This window comes from Spermophilus citellus (genome assembly GCF_964194105.1).
Source record: "Spermophilus citellus genome assembly, chromosome: 5".
NCBI lineage: Eukaryota > Metazoa > Chordata > Mammalia > Rodentia > Sciuridae > Spermophilus > Spermophilus citellus.
Window position 1 is genome coordinate 130,172,072 of NC_138186.1, and position 20,682 is coordinate 130,192,753.

General features: G+C 34.0%; 1 protein-coding gene across 1 annotated transcript in view; it reads left to right on the plus strand.

The window, feature by feature from the left end:
• Positions 1-20,682, plus strand: part of CLVS2 (clavesin 2) — a gene marked incomplete at its 3' end in the record, with an annotated part of 68,881 nt that overhangs the window by 8,544 nt on the left and 39,655 nt on the right. Inside the window, exon 2 of the mRNA XM_081294743.1 lies at positions 5,618-5,792. Within this exon, the coding sequence (XP_081150869.1) occupies positions 5,618-5,792 (175 nt within the window). The remainder of the gene's footprint in view (positions 1-5,617; positions 5,793-20,682) is intronic.

Sequence of the window (20,682 nt, forward strand, 5' to 3'; positions counted from 1 at the left end):
AAGACCTTGAAGGCTAGAGGGAATATGCATGGATGTGCAAGGTAAGAGGTATAATTATTAAGGGAATGGTGGGGTTTTGAAGAGTCATGGGGGAGCAGTGTTATGTGCAGGATGATTAATATCACAGTAGGGTGTTGGCAAGATAAAGGGGAGAAAAACAAAAGAGAAATGCCATTATATTAGGCAATGAACCTGAGACTACTGGCAAAGAAGAGTTGGAGGCCAAAGAGATATGAAATAAAAAGAAAAGTAGTTGGAACTTGGTGAAAATACACAGAAGGAGAAGGGAATGGGGATATCCAAGAATGATTCTTCATTAATTGATCATTTCAAATAATCTCAGAGGGGAAGTGAGTATGGAAGTACTGAGATAAGTATCATTAATATGAAATATCTCAAGTAACATTTACTATGCTGATGTTTAAGTGGCAACTGGAAGGATGAGTGTGTTGCTTAAGAGTGACACTGTCTCTGGGCATACAGGTGAGACATTCACTCGTGTATTGGCCAGTGGGAAAAGTGCATGATTCAGGAACTCTGTGAGGTACTACCTGGTGACAGGAGGAAATCAAGGTCTATTTCTGCATTTGGATGATTGAAGAAAGAGTGGAACCAATGATGGAAGACCTAGAGTATCCAGAAAGTGGGAGGAAAAAAATTGTAATGTCATGGAACCAAATAGTAGAGTCTCAACAGCTATGATTATAGCAAATATACTCATTGGCTATATTATATGCCAACTGATGATAAAAAATTTACATATATTATTTTATTTAATTTTTATTCTCACAAGTCTGCAAAGTTAAGAATACATGGTTCAGGGCTGGGGATGTGGCTCAAGCGGTAGCGCGCTCGCCTGGCATGCGCTGGGTTCAATTCTCAGCATCACATACAAATAAAGATGTTGTATCCACCGAAAACTAAAAAAAATAAAAAATAATTCTCTCTCTCTCTCTCTCTCTCTCTCTCTCTCTCTCTCTCTCCCCCTCTCTTTCTCTTTTAAAAAAAAGAGAATACATGGTTCAAAAGTACAAAAGCAACTGTAGAATATGAGGTGATACAATTATATAATTATAGAAATCATAGAAGTTAACATTTAAAGTATTTTCTATGTGATAGGCAGTGGACTATATTTCACATTTTGTTCTAGCAGGTAACTACTACAATTTCCATTTTGAAAAGAGGAAGTGGAGGCTTAGCAAGGTTCAGTAACTTCTTCAAGGTTCAGAGACAACCTGATATTAGAAAAATAGGCAAGTGTTTCATTTTCACTTTGTATTTGGGATAGTGATAAGTTGTATATTAAAAAGACTTTGATTAAGTTAAAAAACACATTTTACTTTGTATCTTTCAGACTGGTTTTATAACTATAAAATTTCAAGAGGGATTAGATGTTTTCTGAGTATACAGTGAATAAATAGGAGCTCTGGTGTCAAAGTATTCTCCATATGTTTTAAACATATTATGGCAACTTTGATTTAATTCAGGGACAGTGGTCTACATAGTCAGATGTCAGTTGTAAAATTCCTTGCTTGTGTTATGATTTCTTCTTACTATGAGCTATGCATCCTTTTCTCTACAAATTCAAGTTTTAGCTAATGCTATTTTGGGGAGCACAACCAGGAGTCAAGAGCTGCAACAATGTGCTAGTTTTGTTTTTCGTGTGTGTGTGTGTGTGTGTGTGTGTGTGTGTGTGTGTGTTTAAGAGGATTTCTTCCAACACACAAGGGAAGAATAGCAATGATGAAACTCATATAATTTGGGTATAAATACCAAACATTAATATGTAACATGTTTCATTATAGTAACTTCTAATTTCCAAATTATAACAGTTAAAATAATTTAAAGAGGAGAGCAATTGTAGGATTCCTGAAGAAATAAATTCATAGATGCTACATTTCTTTGGAAGGTATTTTACAGACTTTGGCAAGAGCCTGTGAAATCATGTTCTTCTAAGGAGTAGCCTGCTGAGCTGCTAATGGTAATAATATGACATGTTTGACAACAGAGGACAGGAGTAAGTCAAGAGTGGTGTTGGCCTGCCCTTTGAATATGTTAGATAAGGTGTTTTTACTTTCTCAAGCTTATAAATTCAAATGATTTTTGTAAAGATCACTTAGATTTCTTGGAACAAGTTATTAAATTAAAAAAATGGTTAGAATTTCTCTTGAAAACTTTGCAAACTTGATTTTCTTCCATGTGATCTTGAAATTTTCCTTATTTTACTTCTTTTAGGATAATTATATATCTCTATATATAGCATATATATAATTTATAATATTATATATAACTCATAATAATTTATAACCCATTTTATATGTATAATTTATAATATACAATTTTTGTAATTTATATATTTTATCCATATACATAAATATATTTTTACTTAAAATATATTTTTACTTACAATATACTTATTTATATATTCAAATTTATATATAAAATATATTTTTAAATAAAAATAAATAAAAAATATATTTATTTATATAGATAAATTATATATTATAATCCTTGATTTTGATGTAGTTTGAAAGAACTATACTTCAAGTGTATTCCTTAAACAAACTGCCTCTTGTTTTTAGCATTACTGGTATCATGATTTACCTTTACTAGATACAAATGCATCATCCTTCCAAAACTGGTTTAAGATTCATATTTTATTTTATGGTATTTTGATATTAATGCAATTTTATATTCTTCTGGGTAATAGAAGAATAAATCAGTCTCATAATGAGGAAACATCCTAAGTTAGACTTTTCTGATTTTTAATTTTCTTTAGCATGATATTATTGTTTTATTACCTTTATTTTATTTGTTTATTTATTTATTTATTTTTATATGGTGCTGGGGATTGAACCCAATGCTTCATGCATGCTAGGCAAGTGCTCTACAACTGAGCCACAACCCTGGCCCAGAATGATATTAGTTTGAATTTCAGAAACTAAAGTGATTTGGAGGGAATGTCTAATTTTTACCTAATTTCTAATTTTAGATTTTAAAAGCTAATTTTAACTTAAAATTTTCTGTTTCAACTTATCCATCTTTGTAGGTTTATAGGCTTTAGGTTATAACACATGCAGGCCATTTTGAAGGTAGGCCAGCCATCAAGTGACATTTAAGGCATTATGTCATATACTTTTCACTAATAACAAATAAATAATAGAGCTCTATAAAAAGTTTTATTACCTTATGTATTCAAGAAATAGTTTTGGATTCCATATCCCTTGGCCTGTAATACCAGGGATGGTTAAAAATAATCTCTTGATTATTGTCTTTTAAAATAGTAATTAATAGTCTATTCTAAAAATCATAGTTAACTTTTTAAGGAAAATATTCTTCAATTCTCATTATACCCTGCCTAGTCTAGGCACTATATCTAGGGCTACCATTACAACAACCCAAAGTAAGTTAGGTATATATGCCAACTTTCACTGAATACCTCCTGCATACCTAGCATTGTGCAGATTATTTCATCAGAATTATCTGTATGATTCTTTGTCTTCCAACTCCCACCTCCCACCCTGTGAGATAGGCATAGGTACCACTATCCTTTCAAATAAGGGAACTGGTCCTCAGAATTTTAAATTAATAGTACATCAAGGGCCATGCAGCTAATGACAGGCAGGGCATCTAGAAGATGCCATCTAGAAGTCTTATCATGCCCTATTCTTGGTTAATGCTAGAATCCTAAAGATTCTGTTCCAAACGATAGTTTTACAGACTGGGAAATGAAAAGCTGAGAAATTATCTAAAGCTCCAATGTTCTTTTTTTATTCCTTTCCAAACTATCATACTTTTTCATTCACCTCCAAATATTTTTAGAAGGAAAAATACAACTACTCCCTCTTCAATACCTCCATCTCATACTGTCTCCTTGGTGAGTATATCACTTCCTCTAAATACAGGTGATTTCTATTCCTGATCCCCTTCCACCCCATCCCACTTATTCCCCAAGGTGCAGATCTCTCTCTGTAAGCTTTTCTTGGACGTCTTCACCTGACTGTCTCAGGAGAAAAATTCTTAAAATATAGATTATACAAAAAATCAAAATTATTACCATTGTCCATAAATTTTCTGACTCCTTTTAAAATTTAGAGACTTCTTAATGATTGTATTATTAGAATAATTATCTTATATATCTCTTAGCTTTGACTGCATTAACCACTTTATTTCCTTGATCTTTCAGCTTTTTGATTCTAGAACTTTTTTGCTTTGAGCTCTCTTTTGAGCTTAGTATCTATTTTTCCAGATGCTTACTTAATGTATCTTTCCGGTATATTACCTGTTTATCAAATGCAACAATTTCTATTCAAAACTCTGTAAGACATCCCCAACAATACCCTCTATTTGCATTATTGATTTTGATTAATGATTTAATATTTACTCAGTCTCTGAAGCTAGAATCTGTGTGTTATTCTTTACTATTTCCCCAATTTTACTCTCCACATCTATTTAAATATCAAATTATTATTTTTTACGACTAAAAACCTATCAAATTTGGCTTCTTATTTTTGTTCTTACTTCTGCTGTCTTCATTTAATCAGTTTCTTAGTCTACAACTAGTCTCCTTATTCCCCAGTCTAGTCCTATTTTGCAGGAATAAGTGCACTTATTGGGCTTCTAGAATGTGTCTGATACTGTCTTAAGGAGCAAGGCAGGAAAAAATAAAGATCCAACTCTAAATTTGGATGATTTGAATTATATTAAAGAGGCAAATTTCCATGATTTTATGATTCTATGCTTTTGTGTGCCTTCTCTGTCTCTCTCATCTTCTCTTCTTTTATCTTTATGATGCAAACTTAACACAAGTAATTAAGACTGCTGATACTTTTATCCATAGTGATCTCATACACTTTTCTTGTTGATGAAATTCCTTCAGATCTCATTCTTGAATTTTTCAAATATAGTTGTCTCTTGGTATCCTTGAGATATTGGCTCCAGGATCCCCTGCAGACACTGATTCTGCAGGTGCTCAAGTCTCTTATGTAAAATGGCATGGTATTTGCCTACAATCTGTGCACCTCTTCCTGTATACTTTCATTCCTCTCTATTTAAAATATCTCTTGATAACTTACAATGTAAATAGTTGTTATACTGTATTTCTTAAGAAAGTCAGTATGAGTTCAGTACAGACATAGTGTCTTTCTTTTTTTTTTTTTTTTTTTTTTTCAAATTCTATCCTCAACACACGGAATCTAGAGTTGCGGATCCCTAGAATATGGAGGGCTGATATATAAGAAGTGTAAGAATTACCCACAGCATCACAGCATTCTTATGCTGTTCCAATCTATGATGCCTACTTTTGGGGATAGCTGAAATGAGATATTAGAAACTCATAGGAAGGCCTAGCTGCAAATTACATGACTACAAAGTATGAAAAAAAACTGTAGTATTTTCAAAATCATTGCTACTTGTTTAAATAGAATATATGTTAAATACTAATATGTCCCCAGAGCTTATATAAAGTAAACTTCTTAAAAGAAGCTTTTTAGGCAAAATAATTTCCTTGAGATTTTTTGAGGTATTTTAAAGGAACTCTTTAGTGTGCTAAAAAAAGCTTTCCACAGATTCTACAAGAGTTGTCAGATCTAATTGAGTACTTTTCTGTTACTGATAGGTACACACTGGTGGATATTCTGCGTGCCATCTTACTTTCTTTAGAAGCCATGATTGAAGATCCTGAGCTTCAAGTCAATGGGTTTGTTTTGATCATAGACTGGAGTAACTTCACCTTCAAGCAAGCCTCTAAACTTACACCAAGCATGCTGCGATTAGCTATTGAAGGTCTTCAGGTAGGAGATGCCAGTTACTGTGCCTTACTCTCCCATGTTTGACTTCTCTTATCCAGTGACTTCAAATGCAAAATAGCTTACAGAATAATAAAAACAAAAAGCATAGATTTTTTAAGTACAAATATTTTAATGAACAAAAGGATTTTAAAAGATGAGTGGAAGGATGCTAGCCTTTTAGAAGCCTTCATTATGTCTAAACATATAGGTGAGGGACTGAGATTTTTATCTAGATAATCAAGACATGTAACTTTTTTAATTTGAATTATTAGATAGTGAGACTTGGTTTTTATTTCTTTTTCTTTTTCTGTGTTTATTGGTTAATTAACTAAATGCATCTTTTATTACTCCATATAATCTAATGAATCAGGGAAGGGTCTGCATCATCTTTATGTTGCCTAAAGTTGGTCAACATTATTTTTGTTGATTTTGTTTCAAAAGCACACAAATTATCATTTTGAATTATTTCTTTAGACCTATTTTTTTTCCTTTTTTAGGTGGGAGGAGTTTTTACATGGAATATATTATTATGGTGCATTTCTAGGGAATGATTATTGACTTGGAGATAATAAAAAAGGAATTGGATCCTAATTTACTGTCATAATCTTGCTGTTGTCAAGTTTTTGACTTTTAGGATGTCATTTGGCTCAATCTCTACTATATGCTACTTTGTGTATAATATTTATGGAATTGATTTTAAGCTTCTAGAAAGATTTGCAAGTTCACTTGAGTGGTATTATTCCATGTTTATTCTCTTTATTTTTAACTCATTCTTGAAATTTGTGAGTTAACAGTTATTTCTTCTAATTTTCATCACTGATACTATCTCTTATTTCAAATTAATGAATTATATATGCATTATTCATCATGTCAAAGTATTAGGCATTTTTGTGTTGAATAAGTCCAAATAATCCAGATCTTCACTCCATAGTAATTTCTGACTGTGTCTCTGGCACATAAATTGATGACTGCTGAACCCCTAACAATGGGCCACTGCTGCAGGCGGCAGGACATCTTAACCAAATTGAATTCACAGTTTGAGTTCTGCCTCCAGACTGAATAAGACACACTGATCTTTCTTTTCAACGTAAGTTTTTCCCACTGCAAGTTTCCTGACTGGCTCTTGGTGAGTCTGCCTTTCCCCTTTCTTATCTTAAAAAAACACCTTTTTTTAAAAACTCCACAGAGACAGTTAACAAGGGCTGAGAGAGGGCGCAGAATAAAGCATGTTTGGCAATATGTATGTCATGTAGAATAAGACCTAATTCTGCTATTTGTCAGTAATGAATAAATTGTTCTTCAGTTTGTAAAAGAAATTGGTTCTCATCAGCTGTGTTATTCCTTATAGTTTGTATCTGAAATGTCCCCCAAATGCTCTTGTGTTGAAGGCTTGGTCCCCTATACAGCAATGTTGAGAGGTAGGCCTTTGGGGAGATGACTGGACTGTGAGGGCTCTGACCTCATTCATTGAGAGCTGAATGAACTACTGAGAGGTGGAGAAACTGAAGGAGGTGGAACCCAGATAGATAAAGTAGGTCACTGGGGCTATGTTCTGGAAGGGTCTATTGCCCCTGATACCTCTGTCTCCCTCTCTTTGCTTTTGGACTGCCATGAGCTGCGCAGCTTTCCTCAACCATGCCCTTCTGCCATGATGTTCTCTCCCAACTCAGGACTGAAGCAATGGAGGTGGCTGGCTAACCATGTGCTGAAATCTCTGAAACCCTGAGCCAAAATAAAATTTTCCTCCTCTAAGTTGTTTATAGCAGGTATTTTGGTCACAGGAATGAGAAACTAACAGTAACTTAACATATTTGGTAACCTGCCTAATTGTTATCCTTATTTAACCTATATTTGCATTAGGAGCAGCCTATCCTTCAGCTGTGAGACAGGCTGGAGAACTCATTATACCCAAGAAGGTTTTAAAAGCACCTCAAAGATAGATCTAATATTCTGCTATTTTGCAACTTGCCCACTTATAGACTTACTTAATAGTGTGTGATACATCGTTGCTGAAGAACAAATTGATGACTCAGAGATGCTTGGGAACTTCTCATTAGCCAGGGCCACTGTCAGAGTTGCTTTAAGTGTGAGCACAGGAGAAGCTGCAGTCAGATTAAACCTCAGTGCTTGTATGTAGGGAGAGAAATGATACTCTTCCCATGTGGACCTCTGCTGCACCTAGGGACCTGCCTTCTCTCTATTCCCTGTAAATATTTTAGTCTTCTTTTCCTTTCTTCCAGAGTGGAGTGAATGAACAGGTCTAATTCCTCTTGATCACCAGTCCAGAGGCAATTTAAAAAGGGAGCTTTCCCAGGAAATAAATTTTATATGTTACTGACCTTTTAACTCAAATTTTCTACAGTTAAAATTGATTGTCTAATACTGTATATCTATGCCTGTGTTCATGCCTATGTAACTATTCCTAAAAACAATGGTAATTCTGAATCCTAGATTGTAGGATTGCTCAAAATATTCCATTAAGACATGTATGATCCCATACATAGTCTCATACTGAATTAACTTTGTCAAGCTTTAAAAATCAAATCCCTATTTCATTTCGCATTTTCTATGTGAGAAATATTGTATGTAGCTGGATGTTTCATTCAGGACATTAATAAGAAGTTTTCAAGGAATCTTCATCAAAAAATAATTAAAGATAAATATACAATTTTATTTTTCTTAACAGCTACTATCACCAAGACCACCAACACCACAAAAATTGTAAATGTCTTCCAATAAAATAAAAATAGTAAATGTCTTAATTCAAGGCAATTTAGAAAGGATTAATGTTATATCATAATTCTTCCATAATGTTATTTTTATATAGGTAAACATAAAACATATTTTAGAGAGTTGAACCAAAAGTAAGAAAGGCTACAAGTAGATCTAGCATCAGAGCAGTTATTTTAATGCTTAATTTTATTAATAAGATGTTACTGTTTTGAAGAGATTCTGACTTCCTTTTGAGTTGACTATACAATCTAACAATGCACCAATCTCCTTTTCAAACCTCAGTCAAAGAGTATTTTGAGTGGCCTGGCTAAAGATAGCACCTGAGACCCTGTAGAAGGATACTTGGACCATTACTGCAGGTCCACATGTGACCAAAGGGCAAGGTCAAGTGAGAGAGAATATGGAATAGTGGAATGCACTGAGGAGTCAGACACATCTGAATTTGGATGGCACCCTGCCACATATCAAGTAGTTTTACAAATTACTTAATTGGTTTGAATGTGTATGTTTATTCATCTAAAAATTTAAGTGTTATAGTATTGGAAATGATATATCTTGCACTTAACAGGTGATTGAAGTCAATGTGGTTTAGCTCAGTTTTCAGGTGGCTTATTTATCTGGATATGTGCTTCTTATCTAACAATTCAGTGATGAATTATTATTGATTGATTTTCGGAATCTGAATAATATTTTTTCTTTTGATGTAATTTTTCCCTGTGACTTCTCTGTGTTTAAATAACATGTAGATATTTTCATGCTAGATGCCAAATAACATATGTTTTCATACTGGAAACTGAAAGAAAGAACAATATTATTTTACCTGTTGAAATTTAATGTTTGCTTTATGGGAGAGAAGCTCTTAACTCAACTAGAAAGGTGGTGGTTGGGGAGGTGTCCTTGGAATTAAGAATTGAGCAAAAGTTTGCTAAGGAGACAAGGATAGAGGGTACTTTAGGTAGGGAGAATTTGGGAAAATACATTGGACAAATGCAGAATGTGGTTGGAAGTGCATAATGAATCTGTTTTGATGTGGCTAGGATAAGGCATGAATTGAGAATTAACCAGAAATGACCCTGAAAAAGCAGTCTGGGAACCAGTTGCATGGGATGGACGACTGAATGCTTTATGTAGTTTGGCTTGTGCTCTCCATACATAGGGAGGTTTGGGAAAGGAAAATGTTCTGATCTCTTTTTTGCTGTGGAAAGATATTTTGTATAGAAGAATGGACTTTGATTGAAGTAAGGATAGATTAGATCTAGAGAATCCCCCAAATAGCCTTGAGTTAATTATATCAATCCCATTTTATAAGACAGGAAATGGAACCACAGAGAGTTTAAGATGCGTTGCCAAATTTTCTCAGCTGATATTAATACTCAGGTCTAGGTTTTTTTTTTTTTTTTTTTTTTTTTTTTTTTTTTTTTTTTTTTTTTTTTTTTTTAAAGAGAGAGTGAGAGAGGAGAGAGAGAGAGAGAATTTTTAATATTTATTTTTTAGTTCTCGGCGGACACAACATCTTTCTTGGTATGTGGTGCTGAGGATCGAACCCGGGCCGCACGCATGCCAGACGAGCGCGCTACCGCCTGAGCCACATTCCCAGCCCCAGGTCTAGGTTTTTTGACTCCGGAGACCAATATCATTTGTTAATCATGCTGCTTCTGTTGATTCCTAGTATATTCCTAAGAAAAAGAACGGGCATATTTATCTCAAATCCTCACACATTAATGTGAACGGAATTTCCTTATTGGAATAGATAGTGCAGTATTAACTAAAGAAGTTACACATGACTAGCCTGTGGCTTTGCACTTTGTTCACACCCAGTAGCAGAACCATTGTCTTTTTCCCAGTGAGCAGACTCCTTGAGTGATCACCAGCCTTCCCATTCTCTGGGATCTAGCATGAAGGTGGAGGGAAGGCCATTTTTTTGCTGGTAACCATAGAGACCTTTTATAAAAACAACTGCAGATTGATAAGCCATTCAACATTTTGGTCCAAGGCAATTTTGTATGTTTTCTCTGTGCAGAATCTCCAAATATTTTCAAAATAAGAAAAACATCAACCATCTTTAATATAATATAATGCCATTTCTTTATGGGCAAGGGGCAACATTAGATATTCTTGTGGGAAGAAACTCTTCAGGCTTCATTGGAGAGAAAAGAGAAAATTGTCTTGCTATTTATGAGCGGCTAATTGATTGGTGTAGTCATAGAAACAGGATGTTTCTTAGAAAATCAATATAAGATTAAGTGAATGTGACTTGTAGACTGTAAGGTGTCTTCCTGGGAAGCCAATTAAAATATGAAATGTTTGAAAATACCTGGCACAGCTTAGACTCTGAATTTACAATGAAAGGATGTACTTTTAATATTTTTGGTTTCTGTTCCTCTTTTTTTTTTTTTAATTACAAAATATCGGAAACTTCTTTAAAAATGCACAACACAAACTGGTCCATGAATCTAGAATCTCCCAATTTGTAAATTAAAAAAACAAAAACAAAAACCCTTATCCTAACCCTACCTGTACTGTTCGTTGCCCTTTAGGTATATTTATCTGTTATTCCCCTAGTGTTATCCTGCTGTCTCTGCTTTTGTTTTCACGATTTCGCAGCAATCCCCAAACTCCATCTGCTGAAAAGTATATAATATAGTCAAGATGTGGCTTGCTGGCAAAAGGGTTTGACGGTAACAAGGGTTTAAACTGCTACATAAACCTTGGACATAGGGCCATTGTAAAGTACCTAATACAGGGCCAGATAGTTCAAGAGCACTTAATAAGTCAAACTTGTGAAACAATAAAGAATATGTAATCAATTCACTGGCCTTTTCATTTGACTCAAGGGCCCAGCATTACCAGCAGCCAACAATCTGTTAGCTCTGAGAGCTCTGATCATTCATGTGAAAGGCAAAAAGTGCTGCCTCTACAAATTCTGGCTCAGGCTCTTTGGGAGCCCGGTTCCACCTAGGGAAATGTGCCAGAAACAGAGGACATGCTAATGACTTGGAACATCACTGTTCAAGGCTAGCAAATGAGAAGCTCCTTTACTTCAGTTCAGACTTAGCTTATTCAGTCTTTGAAATCCTACTTGTAATTTTTGGCAGATTTGAAAGTGCATGTGGGTGTGGGTGTGTAAGGTGGTTAAGGAAGAATAAGAGATTTGGTGTGATAATGACTAAATTAGAAATTTGTAATAAAACAAAAGGAGTCTGTGCTTTACAACAGTGTTCTTTGTATTGGTTGTTAACCCACCAATAGTTTTCAGATGTGGAATGCTTTGAACAAGAGCAGAAATCTCTTGCTTGCAAGCTACCTTTTAAACTTAGGGCAGTACGGATAGGAGGGTGTTGAAAACCATGACTGTCTCTTGGAAAATGAACACATGGATTCGTGATCTGTATTCATTCAGACAGCCTGGAGTTGGGATCATGCATTTCCATGTTTTGTGGGGAAAGGAATAACCACCATAATGAAAAACAGTGTCAAGGGCAGTATGTGGGAAAAAAAACCCAAAAAAAAAAAAAAACAAACAAACCAGTTTTTCTCTTCACATGCATAAGTGTCTGAGCTAAGTATGCTTCCTTTCAGTTGCTACTTAACCTAAAGCAAAATGAATGAAAGACCTAAATTTTCTGTAATTTCATGGTGTGAGAATGTGTTTTGGCTGAGAAATGTAATCCTCAGAAGTAGGATGTTTTAAGTCTTTCTTAAAATCTGACAGTAGGTATCTAAATCTTATGTATCATTTTCAGCAAGCAGTTCAGGGGTCATGTAACCTTTGATAATGGGCTAGATTAATTTTGTACATATAGACGTATTTTTATGTGTATATTCTCTGTATTGTTATTAGTGCATACTAATTATACAAAATAATGTGTTCTGTTGTGCCATATTCATACATACATGTAATATATTTTGATCATTTCCATCTCCAATGTGTCCTACCCTCCCCCCACCTCCTGATTCCCCAACCTCTATATTTTTTTTCTTGCATTTAAATAATTGTTCATTTCCTTTGATTAGCACCTAAATGTGTTAAAATTTTCTAGTTATAAGAAGTAGGTGTTAAACTTAAAAAATGAAGAGATGAGTGCTCTAGATTTATTGAACACATTTTTACTGAATTAAAGAATATTAGAAATTATCAATAAAATTTAATACTTCTACCCTTTCCACTACTGACAAAGAGGCTTTTATCATTTGGTTTCAGGTAGCCAAATAATTGAAGCCACAAAAGAGAAAGAAGTAAATAACATTTTTTCTGGTCTGAGCCATTGAGATAATGATGAATGAATAGAAAGTAATTATCCATAATGAAAAATTGAAGGACCAGTATGAGTCATTTTACATTTCATTTTATTGGGTATGTTTAGACATATCCTGAAATAGAGAACAAAAAAGATAAGTGAGTACAGATTCTCTCATGCTTTTTAGCAGCAATGTAAATACATTTTGATGTATCCTTCTCTCCCAGCAGAACCTAATTTTTTTCCAGTGTCTTCAAATCAGAGTTTCAAACTATGAACATCCAATTATGCTTTTAAAAAATTAGTTTAGTACCCAAGTGGCATCAGGTTTAACTAGAGGTATTAAAATTGGCATGTTTATCTTTCAAATACTTAGTCAGTTCCTCTTCCCAAATGCTATCTCATGAATGTTTAATTAACATCTTTGGAAATATCAATTAGAGTAGTTATTTTTCTTTTATTGTATTTTAAAATTTTGGTACCATATTGCTAGCATCTTGAGAGTAAGTGATGTTATTGTCTCATCTGTGAATAGTACTCCTGTTGTTGTATTCTCTTAAGATTGTTCTGGAAATTAAAATAGCTTTTTATCCTTCATTATAATTACTCTGAGGAAAGTGTTTCAGTGGGCTTAGTTTTTTTCTTTCTGCAATTGTGAAAATCATAATAAACTCATAAGAAGAATGCCTCTTTGGATTGTTTTTTTTTTTTACTGAGATACTATTTGATGCACAATTAATAACAGTGTTTCTATGGCCTAAATTGAATTTCATTTTAAATCCTATAATCAATTGGAATGTTAAAATATGGGTAAGTGTGAGATAGGTACTTAATATAATAATAACTGCTGTAAGACACAAACTAAAATGTGTCCATTGGCTCTACTATCTCTCATATGAAGTCTGGTGGGCATTTTTGAGCAGCAGATGGGGCCATTCCTTGTGATTCTTGTCCCATATTCCTTCCTCATTTTTGCCCTACCATCTTCTCCATATAGTTTACAAGTTTTCTTGGCTCCATTCTATTCCTTTGCCTTGAAAGGGGGGAAAAACATGGAGGATCCTACATCATAGATTTCTATAGGCTAGACCTGGAATTTTACACATTGTTTTATTTGCATTGCATTGGCTAGAACTCAAACAAGCGACTTTCATTATGACAAGGAAAGCTAAGAAATGGAGTTTAGTTATGATTCCAGAAAGAAGAAACATTGATGGACACGTTTTAGAGTGCTAATTTCTTAAAATAACTTTGATAAGTCATCAATCAGCTCTTTAATAAGTATTTTGCTTTTGTTCTGTGAAAGGAAGAGGTGATAATTAGACACTGTTTCAAGGAACTTGAATTCCTACATTCAAGTACAAAGGAATAAATATACCTTTCCTACAATGCATTCTTCATACTCACTGCTAATATGTACCCTATCGGGTTTACATAAGTGAGGGAGCTGTCAATTTCTATATACCTATGTTAGTATAGCTATATCTCTGTAACAGCCATGACTTAATGAACTCAACTCTGCAAATTACTCTGACTCCCCTATGATGAGTATTTCCAAACATCTTGAATGTAAAAGTAAAAAAAAAAAGACATTCATCTAAATTCTTAAGACTATTTCTATGACAGGTGTGTTACCTTAGATTCTACAGAGGATCAGAACCAATTTGGTATATATTTATTGAGAGATAGATGCTGATAAGTCCCAGGCAAGACCTACATTTAGCCAACTTGATACTAGGAGAGATGATAGTAAAATTTTAGTCTAAGTCTGAAGGACTGAGAAGCAAAAGAACTTGCCATGTAATTTACTCATTTTACCATTTCAATTATTAATCTTTTCAGGAGACAGCAGAATAATATTTAATCATATATCTGGGCACCATTGGGCCAAATCAAGGTGACACATTAACACAACAGCTATAGTTATATTGTTATTGCTTTACCTTTAAGTAAAAAACCATCAGAATTTTGGATTTAATGTCATAAAATGAGAATGAGACATTTTTAAAATGAGGTGGCCTAACTTCAGAAACCTCTAGAAAAGAATATTTGCTACCACTATACAGCTCATGTGTCACTTTATAACATGGATACCTTCTGAGAAATGTGTCGTTAGGTGATTTTATTATTTTCTGAACATCACTGAGTGTACTTACATAAACCTAGATGGCATAGCCCACTACACACTTAGGCTGTATTATTTATTATCTTATGCTACCACTGATGCATGTGGTCCATCATTAATTAAAATCATGTTGTGCAGTGCGAGGCTATATGAGAGAAGTTTCACACTTGGGTCTTGTGTGAACTTAGAAAACAGAGTCACTGTCACATTTTATAATATATAATTTATTGGGTTCACCATATTATCAATGCTTATCAAGTTCTATAAGAAACATTTGGAATTTTACTTATTGTTTAGCTGCATAGTGAAAATGTATAAAAGTCAATTTTTATTAATCAGTCAGAAATTAATAAATAAAAGGAAGAATTACATTATTATTAACTAGGTTTTAAATCACATCATGTACTGTAAGCAATTTAGTTTCCTCTTGAAAGTATTCTAGGAGTGCTTTATGTTATGATTTTTTCTCTTCTTTTATTAGAGCTGTCATTCTTGACATTTTAAAAATTTTACCCTTATGCTTTATTAGCTGTTTCTTGGGTATCTTTTCCTGAGTCTTTGACATACTAAATCTTAAGGGTTTTTGTTGTTGTTTTTGCATTCTTTAATCTAAAAGAATGCAGGGGAGGTAAGATTGCAGAGTATTTGAATTATCTACAATGTGTTTATTCTGTTTTCATATTTGTTTGATAGTGTTACTAAATATTGAAATATGAGTCCAGAATAATCTTTCCTTAGTACTTTGAGATCATTATTTCATAGTTGTTAGACATCCATTATTTTTGACAACAAGACTGGTTTCAAAAAAACTCTTGTTACTTTGTAGGAACCTACCATTTCTCTGTAAAAGGTTTTAGGATCTTCATGTTTGTCATTTAAAGCATGCATCTGGGATTGGATCATGTTATGTATTCGCCCCAGGGATTTCATATTTGTGTTCATAATCCTCTGTACTACATATCATAATGATTCTGATTTATAAATAACATGTATTTTATTAAAATTTTAATTTTAATTTTCAATATTTTTTAGTTGTGAATGGATTCAATGACTTTATTTTATTTATTTATTTTTATGTGGTGCTGAAGATTGAACCCAGTGCCTCACACATGCTAGGCAAGCACTCTACCACTGAGCCACACCCCAGCCTTTAATTTTTCTTTTAAGATCATTGTAGATCTAGATATAGTTGGAAGAAATTATACAAAAAAATCCTGTGCAAGTCTCCTTTGCTGATAAGAAAAACTATTGTACAATATCACCAACAGGATGTTAATATTGATATAGCAGGGACAAGAGTACTGACTTCCTCTTCAGCCTTTTCTGGCACCACATTGAAGAAGGTGAGATGCTTCACTGCAGCCTTGTGCAACTGTAACTTTAGATTCCTGTCTAAGCTTTTTGCTGGTATAGGTAGGGACAAGACCACAAATAAATAAATAAATAAATAAATAAATAAACAAACAAACAAATATATATATCACCTATAGAATTTGGCTAGGGTAGACCTACTGCCTAAAAACTTTGTGTGCTGCTAGTATGTACCTTTCCTGGTTCTTTTGTTATCAGAGTAAATTTGTGTTAAGGCTGTTGCATGTAAGCTCTAAATCTGAGATATATGAGGCAAAATCAAACCCAGGGGACTTACCATCATGTCTGTCTTTGGGTATCAAGGTTCGTGGCTAGTTTGTTTTATATAGTGATGTGGTTTTTTAGTTATAATTATTTGGAGTAATGGGGAAAATATGACTAACACATTTTCCTGGAAGCAAAAGTCAGAACAACATATTTTTTTATCTTCCAAAATTTTATAAAAATATGATTTACTAATGTTACTGTCTCTCATTTGGTTTTTGGTAATGTTGTAAACTGGTTAGAATTTACACTGTTAACTGTCATTTAAATTTGTGGAGGACTTGTGTTTGGTCTATTTTGGTTTTGGTAGGTTTTTTTTGGTCATTATCTAGTTATGATCACATTATCTTGTTATGATCATAAGACAATAGAAATGAAGGTTAAGAGTCACTGTTTTCAATTTAGCAAAATGGTCTATGAGACCTTAATTCTTCTCTAGGGTAAATAGTTTTATGATGATAATGATGATGATGACGAGGACTTCTTTTATATAAATCTCTAGAGAGTTTTTTTTTCCCCTGGGGTGCAATGTGTAATAAATTTATTTTCAAAATTCCAAGGATTGCACCTATAATTCTTGACTAATAAATATGGGCAGACCTGGGCTGAGGCTGTAGCTCAGTGGCAGAGTGCTTGCCTGGCACACGTGAGGCACTGGGTTCAATCCTTAGCACCACATAAAAATAAAGAAATACACTAAAGCATGCTGTTCATATGCAACTAAAAATAAATAAATAAACAAATAAATAACAATTAAATATGGGCAGACCTGACCTGACTCTAACACTTGAAAAACTGTATTTAGTTACAGCTAAGTAGTGACTCAGGTGGATAGGAAACTTTATCACCTAATTTCAATAAAAGGAATCAGAAAAATTCCTCTGCTCAGCTCATTATCTCTCCTAAGATGGCTTAGGAGAGATTTCGCTCCACATAGCACAATGATGGGATTTTGCAGGATTGGAAAGCAGACTACATTTAGTAGTAGCTGAGGTCTGGAGTCCCAGCATGGAGCAGAAGATCAGCAGCACAGTAGGGATACTGACATGTTGCTAAATGGTGAAATAGATTATTAGTTAAGGGATGTAAAAGCACTTGTCTGTAAATAATAGAGAACTGTGTTCTAGTTTATGAATATTCAGAACTGGTAGAGGATCTTAACTCAAGGGAGAGTTAAAGTGACTTCATTGCTGACCAGAGACCCATCAGGAGTCCCCCAGCTGACCTGAGCAGCACTGTGGATAGCTTCCAGGAATTGATCTATGGTTTGTTCTTTTCTGCTTTCCAGTCCTGGTTTTCGCTAGCCACCAAGGCCTTTATAGTAGGTGCTTGAACTCTTAGAACAGGTTGAGGTCACTGCAGAAATAGGGGTTTTCCCCATTATCCTCGAGTCTTAACAGCTGTGTGTTTGAGTCAAGGCAAGAATTTGGTTGAATTTGGTCCAATAGTCATCAATAACACTTTAAAAATATTTTATGAAAATCTTGAATAAGATAGCCATAGGTGAGTTAAATATGAAATAATGGAAAGGAATACATCTTATAAAGACACTCATACTTTTACAACATATTGTTTCTGTTTGTTGTATTCTTGTAATATTAAAATTAATTTAATGAATGAAAAAATTAGTATTACAAAAAGGAATTGGTTAAGGTTATTACAGAGGATGGGTTAGTGATGTATGGATTAAAATGTTAGAAAACTTCATAAAAGAGTTGGAAATTGAGTTAAATCTTCAAAGATGACAGGACTTCAGTAGGTGGAGGGACAAGAGGGGAAATGGCATGGGGTCAATGGCATGTAGAAGTGAAATGTGTATCTTGCATTGTGAATATAATGAAAAACCCAAGCAATCTTACGTGAAAGCTTTGTCTAAGAAAGGAAAGCAAGATAAATTTAAGAAATCGACTAGCAAGTTGGAGAAAAATGGGAGGGATATTTATTTTAAGCCATATTTTATGAAAAATGGAAAATTGTTGAGTATTTTGAATATAAAAAGTCATGGAAGGAGGATAATAAAAACAATTAATATGGCACCATTCACTGCATCATACTTTCATTATTTTAGTCCTCATTGAGTGCGATATTTTAAAGAAAGAAAACCTAAGAAGTTTGAAGACTTGAATCACGATCCACCTTAGACATTAATCTGCATTAGTGCCAGTCAAGTGATCATGAAAGAAGCAGAAGGATACATTTTGTTCATGTCCTCTCCCATCCACATTTTAATCTGTCCTCATTTAAATCTCTGCCATGACTCAGGGTGGCTTTCTCAGTGGCAGGGCCGGCAGCCCGCAGCTGCTCTCTGAATGGTCCCTCCTTTACATGGTGATCACAGTGGCTCTCTAAAGCATGCTCTTTCTCACCAGACATGATCTCCAAACCTGTATGTTTGTTCACTTGGTACCCTCTGCATAGACAAGAAGGGCTCTACCATGCTGTGTATGCCCAGAGTTCATGTGGCTTCACTGATGAAATAAACTAGAGACTTGGCAAGACAATGGTTTGGGACCTGATTTAGAATTCTGTTTAAAGAGAAGTTATTATGCATGCTAACATCTCTTGTGGAAAAGATTTGCTTGAAAGGGTTTATATTTGGATTTGCTCAACATCTAATGATAAATTGCATTCATCATATTAACATGCTGTGCATTTTCAGAGAAGTGCATCAATAGTATAATACTTTATAGGACGTTTAATAAAAGCTTTTGTGTTTATTCTAAAATCTGATCAACTATTGGTAAAATAGTTAATTGTATACTTTAAATTTTTAGGGGTTAGAGATTCACAATTGGACACAGTTTTCTGTAGACTTTCTAGAATAATAACTAAGTGTGTATGGCTACAAAACTAAGTATTGAGATATTAGAAAGTTATGTGTACTCTTCCTCATCCAATAGTAATGCTGTTTCTTGGCATTATATGTGATTCTGTATGGAATTGTTGGCTGTGCTCTACAGATCTAAATCAGTTTTAGCAGAACTGCAACACAGATGCATGTGCTGTGCTATGTCAGATTCTGTATTAAAAAGCTTCCTGTAGACTTGTCTGGAATCTTAAGATCTGAGTGTCTGAAGGGAACTTAGAAGTCACACAGACCATCTTCTGTAACAATCACTCCATCATAACCTTAAGAGATGGCTCTGCAGTTTCTGTTTGTGCTTGGAGAATACCAGGGCATTGCTTCACAAAGTAACCCTTTCCACTCTAAGAGTTTGGCAAGAGGATCTCCTGTAAATTAGTTAAAACCTGCTTGTGACTCTTTCACCATTGGTCTTGGTACCAGCTCTTGAACAGAAGATTAATGCCACACTACTTAATGCAACATCTTGTATACACAATAGAAATAACATAGAAAGTCCATTTTTTTGAATGATTGAAGCTATCCAATATTTCTTAGTTTTGTAATTTTTTCCCTAAATAATTATGACCCATTCTTCTATCCCTTTTTCTCATGATATAGTTTCTAACATATATAATTCTGAATGCCTTCTTCAAAATTCACCTTTTATTGGTTAATCCCCAATGAGATGCACTAAATATGTCCTCATGAAATTCATACATTCAAATGCTGTTCTTCAATATAATGATGATTTTTGGAAATGGGGCTTTTTGGAGAAAATTGGGTAATAAGGGGGAAGCCCTTATGATGAGATTAAACATTTTAATGCACAGATACACAAAGCTTTCTTTCCTCCCCCACTCTCATGGGAAACAAATCATGAAAAACCTTAGCATGTTGGCACCATAATCTTGACTTCCTAGCCCCCAGATCCATGAGAAATAAATGTTATTTAAGTCCTTCAATCTATGATATTCTTGTCATAGTCGCTCAAACTATCTAAGACATTGAAATAGAAAAATAATCACTCCACATATGTTTTGATTTTTGTGGCCAATATTTTTTTAAAAATTTTTTAGTTGTAGATGGACACAATATCTTTATTTTTATTTGTTTATTTTTATGTGGTGCTGAGGATTGAACCCAGGGCCTCATGTGTGCACCGCAAGCACTCTACCACTGAGCTATAACCCCAGCCCCGTGTGGCCAATATTTACCACTATTAGAAAAGTTTATCACTGAATAGCCAGTTACTATGTTAATTTGAAATGTAAAATGTTTTCTAAAAGTGCAAACAACCTATCAAAGTGGCAAGAAGAA